This window comes from Ovis aries, chromosome 18 (assembly GCF_016772045.2).
Source record: "Ovis aries strain OAR_USU_Benz2616 breed Rambouillet chromosome 18, ARS-UI_Ramb_v3.0, whole genome shotgun sequence".
Lineage (NCBI taxonomy): Eukaryota > Metazoa > Chordata > Mammalia > Artiodactyla > Bovidae > Ovis > Ovis aries.
In genome coordinates, this window is record NC_056071.1 from 61900564 (window position 1) to 61921749 (window position 21186).

Sequence of the window (21186 nt, forward strand, 5' to 3'; positions counted from 1 at the left end):
AGGGGACCCTCCAAGGCAGGGATGGAGAGTGGGTGCTTCCAGGGTCCCCATTTCTCAGATGGGTAAACTGAGGCTTGGAGAAAGACAGCAGCTAGCCCAGGGTCACATATTAACACCAGCGCACCTTGAGAACAAGGAGCAAGCACGGTCCCGTCTCTGGAGCCTCCCACAATGCCTGCAGCTCTTCCACAGATGTGTGTCCACAACGGCATTTAATTTTTTAATTATGCCACAATGGCATAAATCCATGCCCCAGAAGAGATGAGCCACAGAAGGGATGGGGCAGCCAGCAATCAAAGGACAACGACAGAAAGTCTCAAAGCTGGGACACATGGACGCAGGTCCCCACCGCAGGTGGCAAAACTGGGGGTCCAAGAGGCTAGGTTCAGGGCTCCCCAAAACAAAAATTCTAGCAGTTGCCAAATCTAACTGCACGTATCAAGCGGCTTCAGCCAGATGACGAGTCTCCCTCTCCAGTTTCCAATATGAACTCAAGAGGGGCAATGATGTCTAGTGGGCAGAGGCTGGGGGAAGGACAGAGCGGTGCCACAGCACATCCTGCGGCCTCTCCCCCAGTCTATACCTCAGTGTCCCCCCTCCGGATGACCAACGAGTTGGGTAAGATGATCTCTCAGGACCCCTGGTCCCAGATCATTAAAAAATTAACTCAACTCTTCGGTCACTGGAGGCAGACCCATTTCTGGGCCACTCCATCCACGCAGAGGGCGCCCAGCCTCCTCTGCCCCGTTCAGATCTCCTTTCAAGCTACAGAACGTGGCCGCCCTGTTCGGAGATCTGTGATGTCGGTGGCCAGTGCTGGTCCTTCTCATCCACTAACAGCTTTAAAGCGCTGCACCCAGCGCTGCATTAAAAATTAATTACACATGCTATTTTATTGCCAGTGCATAATGTAATGAGCACCAGCTGTGCTAAACAGCCAAACTCCTTTTTAAGACAGCTATAAAAAAAAAAAAAAGGAAAGAAAGAAAGAAAGAAACTGCACTTCCAAATGCCTCTCCTGTCAGAGCAGAAAAACAGCAACATCTTGTGCGGATTTTGAACAGAATTCTTTGATTTAGCTCTGCCTTCAGAACGTCTGAAGGGCCGGCTCGGAGAGGCAAGTGGAATCTGGCGAGGCAGTGCAGCGGCCTCCAGTCGGGGATGTTGCCGGGACCCTCCTTTTATCTAAGGACAGTCACACGGGTAGGTGCCCCAGCCCCCACCCCACACCAGGGAGCACAGGCCCCTCCTGGCCCCCAAACCCCCTCTGATGCCTGGTGGTGTCGGACAAGATCTGGGTCTGCAGCTCTGGGGGACAGGGGACTGCCCTGGAGTCCACTCGAGCCCTACTGCCCTTGGCCACCTCCGCCAGGCTGGAGGGGCGGCTTCCTCTGACCGGGGAGCCATGCAGCTCCCAGGAAGCCGGCAGACAGACACCGGAGCAGACGCCAGTCACCACCGACGGAGGGATAGCCGGCGCCCTCCAGCGATGTAGACATCAGCACAGGGCATACAGATGACCCTTTACATTTTTAATAACTCCCCTGACAGCCCTTCCTCCAACAGTTAGCTAACCCCCCACGGCCCCTGGGACCCGGTGAGCCCAGAAAGACCCCACAAGGCATGCCAACTCTGCAGCAAGAATCAGGAGAAAGGCAAGGGCGTGTCTGGAACCTTCCCAGACAGAGGGCTTCTGTCCACACACGTGTGCCCACACTCAACTTCTCTTCCTCATCCCATACTCACCCCTCCCTCCAAGGTCTCCATGGAGGCCCCCACGCCCCAGCAGGGCGCCTCTGTACCCACCCCCACCCCAGGATGGAGGCGGTGCCCCAGCGGGGACCTGGTGAGCACTGCCATCTTGGTCCACATCGCCCTGTGGCTGCCCACTGATCCTCCGGTGTTAATCAAACCCAGTCCGAAATGAAACTACGGCTCGCTTCTCGTTCTAGTATGAAATGTGCAAAGCGCAGACCATATCATTAACATAAAACTTCCAGAAATAAGGCCACTTTCCAGACAGACTGTATTAATTGCATCAAGCTTCCACAGCTAGGGTGGTCTCCTTCACGGCGTCCCATTGGAAGGCTCCAGTTATAAAAACCAACACAAAATGAACACTGGGATATAATTGAAGGAGGAGAAAAACGATAGATTCTACTGTGAAACCCTACTATTTACTTACAGGTATTCTTTTATCTTTATTGTCCTTTTAACCCATGCCAAGAAACCCCAGACTGGTTAAATAACACAGCAAGCACAATTTCAGTAGAAAAGTAAATTGAATTTAACTTTACAAGATTGCCCTGTGATTTCAGCATATACTAATGACTGCAACTGACTCCTTCTATTAAATCCAAACACTTCACTTCCCCGAGCCGGGATCCTGTGTGTTCTTGCTGGAGACCTTGAACTTCACCACGCGCATGTATTAATCAATGTGGCTGATGACCATTTGCGGCTTTTAAATATGCAATGAAGTTTCTCGATTCCTTCACCACCTCCCAAAGCTGGTACACCGCCTGAGCCAGCCAAGAGGCTAAATGCCTTTAAGAATGGAAACTAGGGATCCAGCTTCAAGTTAGATTCCAAATGGAGCCAGGCAGGTAATGAAATAATGATGTGAGATTCATCCTGCTTGAGCGTGAATCAGAATGTCTGGAGGGCTCGCCCAGCAACAGGCATTGTTCTCAGCACCTGGCGAGCATGACCTCATCCAAACTTCAGAACACACTTTCAATGACCCCATTTTACAGGTGACAAAACGGAGGCAGAGGGGTAGAAATGACTTGTCCAAGGTCACACAGCCATACAGGACAAAGCTGTCTTCACTCCGCAGTCTGATACTATTTCTAACGACTGCCTCCCCATCATGGAAGCCTCAGATCAGGGAAAGGTTTGGGAGTCCAAAACCCAGTGGTTCTTTGAAAACCCCACCCCCACCTCGGGAACCCTAGCCAAATCTCACTCAGGCAACCCCCGCATCTCAGTAATCGAAACTGATCAGTATGTTCTGCTCTGAAGATCAGTATGAGAGAGGAGCCTGGTTTTTAAATGCTACATATGTACCACATGCAGAAGGCGATGGCACCCTACTCCAGTGCTCTCGCCTGGAAAATCCCATGGAGGGAGGAGCCTGGTGGGCTGCAGTCCATGGGGTCGCTAAGAGTCAGATATGACTAAGCATCTTCACTTTCACTTTTCACTTTCACGCATTGCAGAAGGAAATGGCAACCCACTCCAGCGTTCTTGCCTGGAGAATTCCAGGGACAGGGGAGCCTGGGGGGCTGCGGTCTATGGGGTCGCACAGAGTCGGACACGACTGAAGCAACCCAGCAGCAGCAGCGGCAGCGTGCTTTACACAGGTTTCCCTGGTGGCTCAGTGCTAAAGAATCAGCCAGACGCAGGTTCCATCCCCGGTCTGGGAAAGTGCCCTGGAGAAGGAAATGGAAACCCAGTGCACGATTCTTGTCTGGAAAACCCCACGGACAGAGCCGCCTGGAGGGCTACAGCCCATGGGGTCACAAGAGTCAGACACATATATACAAACATAAATATATATATGCATGCTAAGTCACTTAAGTAGTGTCCAACTCTGCCAGGCTCCCCTGTCCAAGGGATTCTCCAGGCAAGAATCCTGGAGCGGGTTGCCATGCCCTCCTCCAGGGGATCTCCCCGACCCAGGGATCAAACCCACATCTCCTACATCTCATACATTGGCAGGCGATTCTTTACCACGGGCTCCACCTGGCAAGGCCAGAGGGGGAAACTGACGTCCAGAGAAAGGAAATGACTTATTCAAGGTCACCATCCAGGTGGAGTCAGGGCCTGGACCAGAGCCCCAGACCTTTGACTCCCCAGGCACCTTGGAGAAGTTCGTATGTGGAATTTGCCAGGGAAGATATTTCAGTTTCCAGGAACACCCCTAAGTCAACAGTCATAAAGCAAAGGGGACCCCTAGTCCCTTCTCCTTCCTGTGACGATCAGAAGACCTGGCATTGGGGTCCTGGGAGGCAGGGCTGTTCAGGGTGCTGCCAGAGGGAAAGGTACACACACACACACATACTTGTGTGGTTCTCTCCCCCATAAAATCTCATCCTTCCATAAATAACCTCGAATACATTCACCGGCATGCGACTAACCTGGGTGAACACGGTTACACCGGGGTTTCCCATATTAATTTGAAGAGAGAGGTTCAGCGCATCCTGATCCAAAAAGGAACAAGACAAAGTTAAGGACAGAAGCCCCTTTCCGTCTTTATAGAGGACCGCTTCTTCCTAACGGGTTACTGGGAATTTAATGACTCCATTCAAACTACTAATTAAACAGGCACTAAAAACACTTTAGCAAACAGCCCAGTGCCAGGGGCAGAAGCCACAAAGGGACAAACACCACCGGAATAGGATATTTTTCAGGTCCTGACACTGATCTGAAAATATGATGGCACAACCTCACACAGGCTAATTACCGCAGACCCAGGGAGGAAAGACCGGGGCTAGGGATCGGGGCAGAGCGTCCGAAGCTGAGAGCCGGCCCCTGAGCAGGTCAGGAGAGGCCCAGGGACCCAAGGGACAGACATGGCCCCATCTCGCCCCCACTCCCCGGCACTGCCAGCAACCACAGGGGCTGCTCACAAGTTCTGAACCCTGATGGCATCGAGTTCTAAAGTCCAGGAAGGCCTCTGAGCCAGGTGAGCCAAGGCCAAAGGGGAATCGGGTGCAGGATGGGTAGCCGGGAATCAAAGCCTGCCTCTGCCCTCCCAGCCCCTCCCTCTGGTCGCCATTCCCGGTCCACCACCTGGCCCATCACACTGCAGGTCACAGGAGGGCTGGGACCCGTGACTGCACCTAGGTTTGCACAAGAATGAGTGAACGCATGATTGAACGCATGATGGGAGCTTCAATACCTCACATCTCCGGGGGTCATCCACAAAGTGGGAGCAGGAAAGCTACCTCCTAAGGCGACCGTGAGGACTAAATTCAAGAAGGCACACCACATGCCTAGCACAGGGCAGCACACAGTAGGCCCTCAGTTCATGTTCCCTACAAGGAAAGCGGGCTGCACTGTGGCTGAGCAGGACAGAGTAAGAACATTCCCCAGGACGTTGGCCCGCACGGCCCAGCGGGAAGAGGGGCGGCCTTGTTGGGAGACGGCCTAATGGCAAATCCCAGTTCACAGCCCAGGCCCAGCCACTGGCCCCCCCGCTGAGCCTTGGCTTTCCCATCTGTAAAATGGGATTAATTAACTCATGCTCAGCCATAGCTTCTAAGCAGAGCCAGAGATTAAGCACAGCGGAAGGCTGAGCCAAGCCCCAGGCAACTCCACTGCCAGGGAGAGCCTGTTCCTGCACCAACTTGACCAAGTCCAGTCATGAACACTCAGGCTGACCGTCAACAGTACGACCCCCCTCCCCCAACAGCTGCAGCACGAATTACGGGAGGTCAAGAGAGCCACATGGCCACCCGGACGGAGCAGGTGCCCTGCACTCAGCAAGCAGGGGTCAGAGCACAGACCCACGGAGCTGGGACAGAATGCCCCATCGCCCTGAGCACCCGGGCAGCTCAGGACAGGGAGCCGCCCTCTTTGCAAACTGTTCAGATGCCTTCCTGGGTGATTCAGTCTATGCTCTGTGCATTCAGGACCCAATCCCGGTACCTATGACATCAGCATCTGTCACAGGAAGGGGCGCTGAAGCCTGCAGGCCGCCATCCCACCAGCAGGAAGGCCTGGGGCTGGGCTGCCCACGGTCCTCTGCAGAGCTACATCTCTAACAGGGGCCACTCCTTGGGACAGCTTCAGCTAAAAATACAAGCTGCCCCCAAAAAAAACACAAGTCTCTCTTTCAGTGCTCGAGTCAAGAGAAAGCCAGCAACACGCCTGGTGCCAAAGCAGGGACACACGGAACCTGCCCTGGCGGGGCACTCACCCTGTCCTTTCCTGGTCCCTGTGGGGCACCCGCCACCACCCATGTCTGTATCAGCGTCAAGGCTCCTGCAGCCTCAGTGTCTTTTACATCAGGCTCTGCTGAGATATTAAGCAGGAGAGGCTGGGATGAGGGGCCCCCGCCTGCACATCCCAGGGGCCCCAGGCAGGAGCAGGAGTTTGGGTTTTGTTTGTGGAGGGAGAAGGGAGGTAACAGCACAGGTCGGGTGGCTGCATTGCCCTGTCTGCCCATCTGTGTAATAGGTGACCACGCCAACCCCGGAGCTGGGCGCTCAGCCCCACCCCCTGCCCTGCGCGCCCCGCCCCCCCTCTCCCCGCACACCCCAAAATGTTTCACTCCGTCCCAGAGCCGAAGCTAAAAGGCTCCTCCAGATAAACCTTTTTCTAAAAGTTAATGGGCAACATATTCTCGCAAAGAGAAACTCAGCATTTTGGAGGGCTCCGGCGATGTACGCAGACAACCAAAGAATCATCTCCTGGCCGTGTCTTGGAGGGAGGGGCGGGGCGGGGGCGGTGGGTAGTGGCTGGAGTGGGGAGAGCAGTGGCGAGGGCAGAAGAAAACCTCAGATGTTAAGCGTTATCCAATTAAACTTTAGCTAAACAGCCGGAAGAGATGAAATTTGGAGGCTGGGAGTGAGATCTCGGAAGGGGCAGAGGCTTGGGGGGTGGGGACCTCCTGACCGATGGGGACCAGGGCACCGGCGTAGAGCTGTGTCATCATCCTTGGCATCTCTCCCCTGGGGCCCCACACCTTTGCCCCAGCCCACCTGCGAGAGAGGTAGCCGCCAGCCCTGCCCAGGGCACCCCCGCACCCCCCGGGAGCCCGCCCCCCACTCCACCGCGGCGGTCGGTTACCTGACAACTGACACTGACATCCAAAGGGAGCCTCCGTCTGACCCTCACCCTGAGTCCCGTCACCCGAGACAGGGAGCGCGCTGCAGCACGGCAGGGGGACGCAGGGCGGCAGAGCGCCCAGGGCGCGCAGAGGCGAAGTAATCGCGGATGGGTGAGGGTGGGAGGAGGTGGCAGCTATGGGGGCCATCGCTGGCAGCTGGGCAGGCCTGCACGGCCCTGGAGAGAAAACAATAGAAAAGGCTGGTCAGTCGGACCCTGGACTGTGCGAGGGCTTCGGGGAGTGGAAGGAACGGGGCCCGGGGCAGAGAAGGCTGCAGGCCACCCTTGCAGCAAAGGGGTGCAGGGTGCCAGCCCCTGCCGTGGGGGCGGGGAGGGGGGCGCAGCCAGGACTGAGGGCGGGGTCAGGGAAGTAGGCGGGGCCTGGAGGGGCCTGACGGGTTCCTGAGGCTACAGCTGCCATGTGGGTACCAGACTCCCATCCTGGGGAGGTCTAACGCCCGGGGCTGGGGCACCCAGGGGGGGTCAGGACCCCTGATCTCAGGCTGGTCTCCACAGGTGGGGGCTTCTGGTGTGTCCCGGAGCAGACTCCACTGGGGGATCTGTTTTCCCCCACATCTGGGCCACCCCCTCTGGAAGAGCCAGGAAGAGCCAGGAAGTCCCAGGCCGCCACTGTGTACTCTGTCAGGATGGGCTGTCTGTGCAAGCCTGGGGCACCCCCAGGTGGTCCCCTCCCAGCGCCTGGGCACTGCCCAGCCTCCCGCCTGGAGGAGGGCCAGCCGGTGCCCTTTCCAGCCCAGAGCAACTGACACCAACACACAGCACCCAAGCTCCAAGGTCTTTTCAAAGGCTTTGAACCCCGTCCTCCTTCTCGCCCCAGAGAGCCCTGGCACCACTCAGCACCCCCTCTTCACACCTCCCCGTTTCTGACAGCGGCGACGCCCGGCCAGGGGCCTGCCGGTCTCCACCCAGCCCCACAGCTTGCCCCGGCTCCCCGGCAAGGTCTGCGTTTGATTTGGCCGTTTATCTTAAATGGCTAAGAGACCACCAGGGCAAAACATTTGTGTGAAGCCCTTGCCAAAACCACAAGTGAAGAAGCCCAAATTCCCTGGGTAAATAATTGAGCAGGGAAGCATCAGAGAGACAAGAGGAAAACATCAACAAGATGACGGGCAGCTGGGCTCCGGGGCCGGCTCTGCCAGGGACTCACCCCCCCACCCCCAGGCTGCTCTGTGCCCCGCACAGGTCTAAGGGGGTGGGGATGTGCCCGCTCTACAGCCATCACGAGGGAGCCACAGAGCCCTGCAAACCCTCTGCAAGCCAGCAGCCTGCCAGTCTTCATCATGAGCGAGCTTCCCAGCATGCCCTGGGGGCAGGGCTCAGCAGACCCATTGCACAGACCAGGAAACTGATGACATGACCACAGAGAACTGCAGACAGCAGCAGCCAGACCCACCAAAGCCCTGCTGGCTGTCTGGCTCCAGAACCAGGGCTCTTTCTCAGTACCTCCTGGGTCTCCAAAACAGGTATTATCTTGGACCAAGGGTATCAGAGCATGTAAAGACCACCTGCACGTGTCCTGCCAAGAGGCCAAAGCTTAACACCCGCACCAACACCCGGTCCTTCTGGGCCAATGAGGACAGTGTGCTAGGCTAGGCTCTGAGCCAAGCCATTTCTGAGCCCAGGACAGCCCTGGAACGTGTGGCCAAGACCTCGTGTGCTGTTCCAGCCACAAATGCTGAGCGGAAGGCTGTGCCCCAGATTTGATGCAGGAACCTCAAGAAAGGTCACCGGCCTCCTCCCAGTAGCCTGCCCTGCCTGACCTTTGCCCAAAACTCCCCAGCACTGGAGACAGCACACTCATCCTTGTCCACACCTGCCTTCACACCACGGAAGGCACAGTGGCTTTGTGCCCAGCACCTGTCACAAGGAGCTGGACTCACCTGCTCCACAGGGAAGACCACCTCCAATCTAGGGGGCAGGAGTGAGGGGGACTGAGGCTTGGGGAGGTCTGGACTTGAACCTGGAGTGTCTCCAAAGTGTGGAAGTGCCCTGCCTCCTCTGGGGGGTGAGGAGGGGTGCTGCAGCAGGGATGGGGGGACCAGGGTGCCCCAGGATCCTGAGAGGCAGGGCCATGAGGGTTGGGAGGAAGCCAGAGGGTCCTTGGGCTGAGTTGGGCCTCCTGAGCTTGCAAAGAACAACTTCCGGCCCCCAGGTTCCGGGTGAGGCCACGGCACACAAGCCACCACCGTTTCCCACGGCTGAGAAAACCAGCTGGAGCATCCAGGTAACAAGCGTCCAGTCCTAGGCTCGAAGGGAGCAGAGCCTGTGTGTCCGCGGTTGGGAAGAAGGACCAAAGGGCAGGTCCAGCCACACCCCTCTCCTTCTGGAAAGGTCGGGCTTCAGGAGGCCAGAGTCTACAGGCAAAGTCATCCTCCAACTCGGACGGGGGTGGGGGGGCTGGGCTGGCCCCCAGAGGGGCTCCTGGGTGACCTCATTAGACTTCTGGCCTCCTCGAAGTCCACCTGCTCTGAGGAGCCTCTCCATGGAGGAAGAGGAGGGCGCAGCAAGGGTTAGGGGGCTTCCAATTCTAAGTGGCCCACAGAGGCCCCTCACGGTGCTCTCACAAGACCCCTCTGCCCTGGGGAAGGTCCCCCTATCCCACCCAGAGAAGGTTAAGCCAGAACCCCACCCACAGGCGGAACTCCAAAAGAGCCTCTTTCTGAAGCTGCAAAAGCCAAAGATGATACGAGGAGCCACCTATTGTATGATGACAGGAAGTGTCCAGAAGAGCAAATTCAGGGAGACGACGGAAAAGGAGAGGAGTAGCTGTCATGGGCCCGGAGCGGGGTAGGCCGAAGGAGGTCAGGGCTAAAGAGCACAGGATTTCTCTGGGGGTGATGGAGACACTCTGGCATCAGAGACTGCCGACAGCTGCACAGCCTTGTGAACAAACTCCAAACCACCGACTGCACACGCTAAACTGGTGTATCTTTCATTATGTGAACCTTATCTCAATTTTTATTTTTTAAGCTCGACATGAAGACTGGCCGCAGCATCGGTCCCAGACCACCTCCCAGCCATGGGCGTGGCTACCTCGCAAAGGGCAGCCAGGGAATCCAGAATGCCCTGGATAGAGCACTCGAGACCCTGTGACCAGACTATGCACCTACAGGCGGGCAGAGGAAGCGCTGAGCGCAGAGGCCCCGCTGCCTCGGAGTCCGGCTTCTGCCCTGCCATCTCCCGGCCGCGTGACCCGGGCTGAGTCACCGTTTCAGAGCCTCGCCTTTTAAGGATGGTCAGGACACGCCTGGCCAGAGCCAGGCTGCCAGTAAACACCCAATAACCGTCACTATCATTCATTTATTTTCCGTTCTGGAACTTTCCCTAACTCCCTATGCCCCCACCACCACCACCACCGCCGCTACAACCTGGCAGCGATGGCCCCCTACAAAGCCCTGCAAGTCACTCCTTTTAAAAAGACGCTTTCTTCTGAGGTCCAGGCCGGCTTCCCTCTGGACCTGTTAGAGACACACGTGCACCGAGGTATGTGGTGGAGGGACGCACAGACGCCATCTCGGCTTTACAAGGGATCCAAGGTGGCTTAGAAATAAGACCTCTGCTGGCTCCACTCCTTGTCGTGGAAGTTCACTTTCCTTAAAGGAAAGAGAAGCCAAAAATGGCTGCGCATGTCATCTGGTTGAAGCCCAGCAGCTTTTCTATCAGATGGCTATCAGACACCTCCTGTCCACGAACAAGGAAACTGAGGCTGAATGTCCGAAACCACAAAGCCCAGAGAGGTGGGACTCTCGCTCCATGCATACAAGGAGGGACAAAATGTCCAGAAACAAGACCACTAACACGTTTCTGAAGCTTCAAATCCGGAAGATTCTGAACGCCTCCCTCCGGAGGGGGAGTCTGTGACCAAGTCCCTTCTGGAGGGGGGTCCCTGCAGATGGTCCTCCACCCTCACTCCGCACACATGCGCAGTACCCGGCAAACACGCCCACACCGACCGAGGCAGACACAAAAAAACTGCCTGGAAAAGCCCCAGCCTGGTTTCGAGGCGAAGGCTCGCCTTTTTCCCATGGCTGCATCCTCGTATCCCTTCCCACATGGGAGGATTACAGATCTCTAGCTAGCAAAGAGGGGCTGTAGAACACACGGGTGCAGGAGATGTATATTTTTCTCCCTACTGCTGCCTCTCAATCGATACATTTTTTAAGCCAAGAACTCCTACCCGTAGTGCAAAAATGAGTCATAGATCAAGGAGGGGAGACAGACAGGGAGCGAGTGTGTGTGAGTGCGGACCACTGGCAAGACCTGACAGCCCCCGCGCCCCCTCCCCCCACGCCAAGACATTAATTCTCACAAGTCGGAGAAAATTACTATGCATGAATGCAAAAAGCATGATCAGGAGTAATTAACATGGCTTCATATGCAAATTTTATTAATGCAGAAGTACAAAGTCATTATGCAAATGAGACTTACGTCAACTCTCTTGACAAATATTCATCTCTGAGGCTCAAGTTTCTTCCTTTTTATTTATTTATTTAATTTCTCCACCCCCCCCCCCCACCAATACACACTTTTTTTTTTTCCTGGTTGTTTGGTTTGGTTTTCTTGTTTTGTTTTTTTGCAGGTGGGGGCAGGTAGCGCTGGTGGCCACTTCAGTGGCAGCAAACCACGAGGACTGTTTGACAAGTTTGCAGAGTTGTTTTTCAACCAGAGAAATTTATTCCTGCATTGTTGATTTTTTTTTTAGAGGTGGGGGGGCTGCTGCTGGCAGGTACAAGACAGCTCATAGGAGAAGAGGAAAAAAAAAAAAAAAAGCTCTGGGCAGCAGCAGCCAATCACAACGCCAGAGCCTATAATGAGGGCGATTGATGGCTGTTTGGCTTTTACTGCAGGGTAATGAACGAGACACCAGTCTGAGGAGGGGGAAAATATGAATATTCATGAGACTGTGCTCCTGCCTTTGATGATTAAAGAAATTTTTAATATTCAAATAAGCACTTGCCAAGTGATTAACAAAGAACATGCACGCAGAAATATGGAAATGGGAGCCGGGAAAGATTTGAGAGGCAAACAGACTGCAGGAAAGGCAGCCCCGAATTTCATAAACAAGATAGGCAGATAACCCAATTCGCACGCAGGCAAATAAAAACATTTCTTTCGGATCGCTTCAATATTTTGCCAGCTACTTTGTCTTAAGGATGATTTAAAAAAAAAAAAAAAGCTATGTATTAAGCAGGGCAGAGGGGGTTGAGGGGAGAGAGAAAGAGAGAGGAACCACAGGAAGTCAAATGCTACGCTCTCACTGAAGAATCCTGGTTCTGGTCCTAGCCCAGCCCCCCTCCAACCCTGATGGGGAATCAGGACTCCTTCCGGTTCGGTAGTGGAGAAGGAAATGGCAACCCACGCCAGTAGTCTTGCCTGGGAAATCCCACGGACAGAGGAGCCTGGTGGGCTACAGTCCACGGGGTCACAAAGAGTCAGACCTGACTGAACGAGCCGCTGGTCGGGTTTGGTAGAGGGGAGACGGAGGGAGACCAGCTAAGACTTGCAAACCCAGCGCTGGAGGTTCTGGCCTGCCTGTCTGGGGCACCTCGTGGCGGGGATACAGCCTGGGGTCGCCAGGTCTATCTACAGCACGTGGTCATTTGTTGCTTCGAGGCCAAAGCAGGGGACCATGATGTCTAAAGCAAGAGAGGGTGTGATTCTCGGGGTCTTCAACCTGGAGAGCTCAGGGCCTCCTCTACTGAGGCCCTGGTCAAATCATCTAAGGCAGGTAGTCATTGAGGAAGATGGGGACCTCTCTGGGAGGCGAGTGGACTCAGACTCCAGCACGGAGTCCAGCGTGGTCCCTATGGGGCCACAGAAGGAAAGGGGTCCATGGATCCCACAGCCTCCCTGAGCTGTCTGCCAGGACCACAGGCTCCTATTTTACCAGCTCCACCATGGGTTCACAGTGAAGCACATAATAAGGGTATTAGCTGGTAAAACGATCCCGCAGTTAAAATACATCTAATTAGCAGCCGATGACATCCATTTTGGCAATTTCCTATTTGAAAGAAGCAGAGTGCTACCTTAAATGAGACAGGCAGTGGGTACTCACCCGACAAGCCCTAGCTTTCCCATCTTCTGTGTTCTTTCTCTGTCTTCCTTTTAGGGGAGGAACAAGGGGCAAGGTAGGGAGTGGGGCAGATGGCGGAAGAGACAAGACAGAGTCTAAGCAGTCTTCTTTGTTACTCAGTTTCGGAGCTATATGGGTCCCCAGGGAGGGGTACTGGGCGGGGGGGGGGGGGGTGGCGATAAATTCCTTCACTCTACAGGTATTATTTCACGTCTTTTTCTTAGTTTTCAATAACCAAGTTCTGGGAACCAGCAAAAACTAGAACTCGTTCTGCGTTTCATTATAAAATATGTAACAATAAGTCAAAGCAGAAAGGGAAGTGGACGCGGTCAGTCACCATGAGAACCTGCAAGCCTAAGGTCAGGTCCCCAACCCCGGGTGAGTGGGTGTGAGGCACGGCTGGGTCACTGCACCAGAGCATTTGGGGGACCCGGAAATCCTCTATGGGAGCTGGGAGTCCCCAAGTTCCTAGCTAAAATCAAATTTAGTCACGTGAGTCTGAGCACCCATCAGGGAGTCCTGGCTGCCGTGGCTTTGGGCTTGGGGATATACATGGGTAAGTATCCTTTAGAAAAGAAGCAAGGAAAAGGAGAAATGAAGCCTCACGGGGTTTGCACAGCTGCGTTTCAAGCCTTCCTTCAGGGTCATTCTAGCTCCCATCCATTTTGGCCTTTACTGGGGCCCCATGCTGCAAAAAGGCGTCCTCTACCTGGCTGGGAGGTGGGAATCCCAATGCAGGCGGAAGGGGCTGCTTGGAGTCCCTCATCGCAGCCTGGGTCGGGCCAGGCTTAGAGAGAAACAAACGTGGGTACCCGATGCCAGGCAGCAGAGAGGGAGGAGCCTGCAAGAACATCTCTGGGCTTAAAGCCCCATCCACTGCCATTCCCCCAAGGACCATCCAGAGACCATTTGGAGCCCACAGTGACCTCAGGGCATCTTCCTGCCCGCACATTCTCAAGAAGACCCGGCCTCTGCGAGGTCAGAAGCACAGCCCTCCTGACACCCCAAGCCAGGCAGCCTCCCGCTGAGCACGCCCCCACCACCCACCCAGCGCGCTCCTGAGATCCGACACGCTGAATCACCCGCTTCAACTATTTTTGCTCCCTAGACCCCAGAAAAGGGAGAGGCGAGGACGGGAACAACCATGCCCCCCAACCCCACCACCAAGCTCACTGTCTTCCCTCCACCAGGGCTCAAAAAGGGAACACCCCCCCCCACCCAGCAGCTGTGTCTTGCAATTAGAAGCAGGCACATGGTTCCCCCCGCCCCCGCCAGGTCCAAAAGCAACTGTTCCAATGCCTCCAATCCCAATATCCGTAAGATGCCAGCAGCTAGAATACACCGGGCAGCAAAACCCTTCCCACGCCCTGAGTCAAGAATTGGTGAGCTTAGATCACCAATTCCAGAACCTTCGATGGCCCTTCCAAAGGGCCCAGTGAGGGAGCAGAGGAGACTTCAGGCGCTGCTGGGGAGGCAGGCTGAACCACACCCTGAGGACTATTCGGGGTAAGACAGAGGCAGCTGACCAACTACTCGGGGCTGACCAGCAGGAAAGAGCACACAGCTTAGACTCCCCTTTTGCTGTCTTTTGCGGAAATCTGTGGAGCTCTCTGAACTGCTGGCACGCCAGTAAAGACAATCACTTGACCTCCAACCGGGAAGTGAGGCCTGTGTACCATGGCTTCCGGCTACACACAGATAAACAGGTATGAATCCTCTGGGGTGACCTCAGCAGGAAGGGTCGGCCAAAGGAGGACCCACAATCCTGGAATGGGCAGGCCTGGGGACAACAGAAGGTGAAACCATGTGTCTAACTAGCTAGAAAAATGCATGCATGCACATCTATTACAGAGAGATTACACATACACGCATACACGCATGCACGCATGCACGCATACACGCATGCACGCATACATCAGCACATGGACATGTTAAAACGTCTGCATGTATTCCATGCAAACTACAGAGGCCGAGGACAAACCCGAGTTGACAGATTCTGTGAGTCTCGCCAGCAGGAACAGCCGACCAATACCTAGCAGAGGAATGCCCCTTCCCCCTGATCTGGGCCTTCTGATTAGAAGCTGGGCAGCAGCTTCCATCTTGAGCAGTTTCTGCCCTGAAACACAACACATCCAAGAACCTCCAGTAATTTTCTCTTGGGCGGCATCAGGAGCCACAGTCGACTACACGTATCTTCACAAAGCAGCCCTGGCCGAAAAGCTCAGTCTACATGTGGAAATCAGAAACTGGTTAGATCCTTCGGATTTCAAGCAGGAAGAATCTGGGACTTGGGGTCAGGACGCTGTGACTCTTTCCCTGATGGCCAGGGTCCAATGACCAGCTTGGCCAGGCAGGCCTTAGACACGTCCCCATTCATTTAAGGCGGAGGGGAGGGGTGGGGAGGAATCCACAGCCAAGACAGAAGTCACGTGTCACATGAAGGGAAGTAAGCCAGGAAGTGATTCTTCAGATTCGGTGCCTACAGTGGGTTTTAAACTAAGGGCATGTTTATCTTTTGCATCAGCATCCACTCTGCCTGGCACGTGAGGGAATCCTGGGAATACTGAATCCTGACACTCGTTCACAAACTGGTGAGCTCACGGGGGGTCGTGGTTTGCAGATCCCACCAACTCCAACACTGGCTCTGCCGTGCACAGAGTGCACGATGGAATCACAAGGACCGAGTCTGAACTGTGAGAGTCCCAGAGAATTTGAGAACAAACGCAAAGCAGCACAACCAATGAGAAGAACTTCAAGTCAACGCAGCCCCCAGCAAGGAGGTTCCCGAGATCACTCAGTCCGAGAGGAGCAGGCAGGCAAAAGGGACCAGCAGGTGCAGATGGAGTTGCGGATTTGAAGAAGGTAGGCATCATGAACCACCCAGCTGGCTCAATAGTAAAGACTCCTCCTGCCAATGCAGGAAATGCAGGTTTAATCCCTGGGTCAGGAAGATCCCCTGAAAAAGGGAATGGCCAACCCACTCCGGTATTCTTGCCTGGAGAATCCCATGGACGGAGGAGCCTGGCAGGCTGTTACAGTCCATGGGGTCGCAGAGTCGGACACAACTGAGCACACACTTGCACACACAGGCATCATCAACCTTTTTTTATGATCAGACCATAAAATTCTCTACCTGGGAAGTAAGAAAATATGCAACCACTAGGGCCAGCAGAGTTCCTTGTTTTATAAGGACTAGAAATTTAACTCGATTAGTGGAATGCTTAAAAACAATAAATAATAAAGGAAGGGAGGAAGAGAAGGAGTAAGGGAAAGGAAAAAATAGAAAAATCTAATTGTATTTAAAAAAAAAAAAAACCTGCTATAACAAAAATGCCTTTTCTGGTTTTAGTTCTATTTATTAGAGTTACCTGCAATTGATCTCTACTATTGTAATAAAAACCCCAGCTCCCCCCTGCATTTGTTGTTGACTGAGTCTTTTTTTTTTTTTCCTTTCACTTCTTTTTTACCTTTTGCTAATGGACATATAGAATGTGAGGTTCAATGCTTTGCATCACGTAAGAACAAAATCTTTCTATGGCCTCTTTATGTTTCTAAGCCAAGTCTGAAATGTCACTGACTAAAATGTGAACAGGCCTGTAATTACTTTCAACAAAGTAGTTCCCTTTAACTGAGTTTTCTGTATGTAGATGGCATTTCACATACATATTGTGAGCCTTCCTTTCAGCGCAGGTAGCATTTGATGGTGAAAATCACAAATTTCTCTTCTAAGGGAGCCGTCTGACAGCCACCTTCTTACTTCCTTTTCGACATGAAATCATTTTCCTCTCCCAACACACCAACGGTGACGTACAGTGTATGCACAACAAAATTTGTAAAAATTAACACTTCGCAGGATTAATTTAATAAAGATTGTTAGCACATTAACACCAGTAACATTGCTCCTTGCGATTCAATCTAGCCTCACTCGCAGTGCCGCTGTAACAGGGGTTTACGTTCAGCTGAGGTTTATACCGCTATTTAATGTAATTAAAGAAACCGGTAATGCACTCCTCAATGGAAATATCATTTCTGTTGCAGAGTATTCCCATTAGAAACTGGGGGGAAATCAGACCACGCTGACTTTGATTTTGTTGTCATTTTTTTCCCCCCTCGGCTGTCTTTGAAGCAGAGCCGATGTCCTGCACTCGGACTGAATTCACTGCAAAGACTCCTTGATAAGACCAGCCTCGCCTCCTGGCAGGAACACCCAACATTTCTGTACCACTGTTTTGATTTTGAAACTGTTTAAAAAAAAACTGTATTTTTTTAAATCTGTAGTTAATATATTCAGCTGTAACTCTCTGCCCAGCAAACAGCCTCACACAGTGAAAATGACTTTTCAGAGACCGACCAAACAGCATTGTGGATAAAAACCCAGAGGAAGGGATGCCTCCCTGGCTGCTCTTCTATAGAAACAATGATAGTCTAGCTAGAATCCCAACAAGCTCCCCTCTCCGAACCCGGACCAGACTCGAGCTTATAACCTGAGTGTGATCACAGCCAGCACGCTCAGGAGGCCTCTGAAACTAAACAGACACAGAATCAACTCGAAAACAGGGCGGGGGGGAGAAATCGTGTATCACATCGTCCAAAATGGCAAAGAAAATTAAGTCTTGGGGCTGAAATGAACCTGACTCAGCTCTCCGGGCCGAGACAGCCCCTTCTTATCCACCGGCTGCCTCTGGCCCCTGGGGCGGCCAAGAGCGAACAAAAGTGAGACCCTTTCTAAATCTGCTAGCCGTAGGTCCCCATGCTGTGGAGTGGGAGTGATTGGTTGGGTTTTCTTTTCCCCCCCTTCCCTAAGTGCATTTTAATACCCTCAGTCTACATCCTAATTTCTTTGGGGAAGAAAAAAAAAAAAATTAGTGTCACTTAAAAAAACGTCACTCTGTTTTGCAAAATGCAGCAGCTTCCTTGGCAGAGAGAGAGGCTGGCTGGCATTATCCCCTCGTTTGACAAAACTACTATTTCTGGGCATGTGCTCAAAAACAGGTAGGAAGCAAATGCTGAGAAATAAGGAAGTAAAAACAGCCAACAGATTTTTCACTCCCAAGAACGCCAAGCGTAAACATGATTTATTTAGCTGTGTTTAGCGTCTGTCCTCCACGCAACTACGAGCCCACTTGGGTTGAAGGAAGGGTGGGAGGAGGGGACGATGTTGAGGGGAGGGGACACGGAGGGGGACAGTGGGGGACAGAGAGAAGAAGGGGGGCAGCCCGGAACCCAGGATAGATGAGGACTTTCTGAATGGTTTCGCTCAGAGTTTTAGGAGAACAAGAATCTTTTTGCCCCAATATACATGCATGTGTCAAAAGAAGGCAGCAGTAATCGGCTGCTTAATTAACGAGCTGCCACTAACAAAAGATAGAAGACACAGTTCATACAAACAGTATTTACACGGGTGCAGCGCAATCCTGTACACCACCCGCCCCCTACCCAGCTCCCATTTGCCTTCCTCTTTTGCAAACCAGGTGAGGTGGGTGCAGGGACCTGGGAGGAAGCCCTCCGGGTTGGGGGGTTCTGGGCTTCCAAGTCCAAGGGGAAATATCAGTGCCTTCACAGCCTTCGCTGCCCACCCCTGCATGCCCACGTGGAATTGACTGAGATCTGTATTCAATTAAGGAGCACCAGCCAGCTTCTGGCTCCAAGCCTGCACCAACACAGGCTACACGGATCTGCCATGCCCCCGACACCCGACTCCAGCTCCCACGCCGATGCCAGGGAACCAGGGCTCCACCATGTCCCCCGTGGAGAAGGCAGAGTGCCACACTCGCCTCAATCCCACCTTCAAGTCTGGGGTCTTGGCCCTCCTGGAGGGAACCAACCAGATATACCAAGAAAGCATTGGTATTTTCCAACTAGCTAACTTAAAAAGCCAGAGGTTTGGGGCCTTGCCAGAGGTGATTCCTATTAAAAATCGAATTCAGGTCATTCAGGATTTGCTGGAAAAAAGACTCAAAGCCTCATCGAAAGAAAAACAACAACAAAAATGTAAGAGGAAGCCCCAACAGGACACGTGGGCCTCCCATTTCCCTTGTGAAGGTACCATTTCAGGGGAGCCAGCTGTGTGCTCAGTGGGCATAAATGCCAATTTCTGTTAGCTTTGCGATGCAGTGGCATAGCAAACCGAGAATTTCCTCACCAGTCTGCACCGAGCACTTTCCTCACCTGCACCAAGCAAGACTGTGCACTTACAGGCTGCCTGCTGTATGCATTCCTCCCCAACCCAAATCTACACTCCCTTTATGCTCCTCTCCTCGGGCTAGACACCGAATATCAGGAAAGACACGTTTTCTGGGGTGTTCAGGTCAAGGACAACAGCTCTGTACTAGGCTTCTGAGTCACATGGCAGCCCCCAACAACAACCAGGAGCTGAGGGAGAGGGAGCAGCTCCTTAAAATGAAAGAGGATGAGGAAAGGGCTCTCCTATTGCTATCAGGTCCCTCAATTGGAAATTCAAGTCCTGCCCCTCACACCCCTCCTCAATCCCCTAATTCCTTCCCCTCGTGGAGAATGACAGGCTACACAAGTAGCTGTTTGGTTCCTTTCCCTTTTGCAAATTAGTCATCCTGCCCCGTGGATTAAACAAAAACAGTCAACACTTTCATGATGTCTTTGCAGTCAACAATTACTGTACTTCACTCCTCCAGAATGGTGTGTTTTCATATCTGGATGGTGGCAGGAGTGTAAACAATGGGATAGCCCCATTTTACAGATGAAGAAATGAAGAGATGAACTGGTCTGCCCTGGGTTGTTTAAGAACAAACCCATTTCAGCCCTGTAGGTGTTTTTGTCTCTATATCAGGGGTGCTCTTACACCCATCAGCACAGGGCAAAGACAAGTTTAACCCAGAGTCAGACGCTGCCTTGGAGGGCACGCTCCTAGAAAACCCTCTAAGAAAATCTAGATTGCCCAAAGTAATAACACTGAAGATGCTTAATGCACCTCTGGAGGAGGCCTGCCTGGGATCCCTGCGGCTACCAATTCCACGAGTATTTCAACACGATCCAACCCACAAAATCCCTCATTCTCAAGCAAAGCTTCCACACGTGACAAGCTAGCCTCTTGGGCCCTGCAGACCTGTCCCACGGCTCAGAACAACATGCCTCAAAGGCAGCCGACCGGCCACTCGGACACAGAAAGGTGTGTGTCCGCCAGAGGAGGACGAGGACTCGGGGGGCTGTGGGCTCACTCTGAGGATTCTAAACGAGAATCTTCCACCACTCTGCCCCAAACCTTTACTGAAATCGAGAGGGAGAAATCACTCATAATTTTCCTCACTGTTGAGTCGTCAAAATAAAGAAAACAGAAAAAAGGTGGCCTGCTCCTCCCTGTGACAGGCATTAAATCACCAATCGCACATTTACCTGTCTTGCAAGCAAAACCTGAACAGTCACCCCACGCCCCCACCCCACACACACACCTTGTCTCCAAAAATCCCGAAATGGACATCTCTCTAAAGGAACTGCATAGACCCAGGACGGGGCCCCTGGAACACACACCCATAATTAGTGTTTCTTCTTTCTTTCTGTAAAGGAATCCGGTAACATAAATATTAATCAAACACGAGAATCTGCCTCTTCAGTTTTGGACCATTATGCGTGCGGGATTGTGATCTTTACCCGTATTTACAGATATTCAAAGGCAGATTCTATCTTGTTAGAACTGTTATAAATGGACGTCTGAGAAATCAACGAGCAAGTTCAGGCACATAAGAAAACCTTCCTGTCCAGGACTGGCAGCGGCTTTGAGTTCCCAAGTGTTGAATTTGTTACCTTTTCCGTAGGCCTTTCAAAAAAAAAATTGACAAATGTCTTCAGATTCCTCCAGCAGAAAAAAAAAGCAAGCTGCTCAAAAGTTCGGGTAAGCTAAATCTGAGATTTTTTTAAGATCAACTCTTACTCAAAATGCCATGAAGGCATTGTTTACAAAAAACGTTAGCCTCTGAGAGCAGAGAGCGTGCATATTAATATTCTGTTATGATTTGGGCCAGCCCAAATCATAAATATATATGTATATACATATTTTTTCAAATTATCTTGACTCTCGTTACAGCAAATATATTCTGCTTGATTCAGACCTATTTCTGAAATAATGGGAAATAGAGACATGGTTCCAATTCTAGCTAGAAAAGCTGTCATGGTGAAGGTAAACTTTTAATCTTCTATAGGCAAACAGCATACATTTTTATTTCCAGAGCAACAGCTTTGGGAAAATGTTTGAACATTCTCTTAAGAGCTTTGTGGTAAATACA

At 52.6% G+C, this 21186-nt stretch overlaps 1 protein-coding gene across 10 annotated transcripts in view; it reads right to left on the reverse strand.

The window, feature by feature from the left end:
- BCL11B (BCL11 transcription factor B) overlaps positions 1 to 21186 on the reverse strand; it is a 101914-nt gene that overhangs the window by 53411 nt on the left and 27317 nt on the right. For 5 of the 10 annotated variants that reach the window (XM_042235468.2, XM_042235467.2, XM_042235466.2 and 2 more), the window contains one exon: positions 6799 to 7014. The exons of 3 other annotated variants lie outside the window; for them this stretch is intronic. In XM_042235468.2, coding sequence (XP_042091402.1) covers positions 6799 to 7014 — 216 coding nt within the window. Of the gene's footprint in view, positions 1 to 5926; positions 6025 to 6798; positions 7015 to 21186 lie in introns of those variants that run through there. 2 more of the 10 variants (XM_060401477.1, XM_060401476.1) reach the window with 2 other exon arrangements.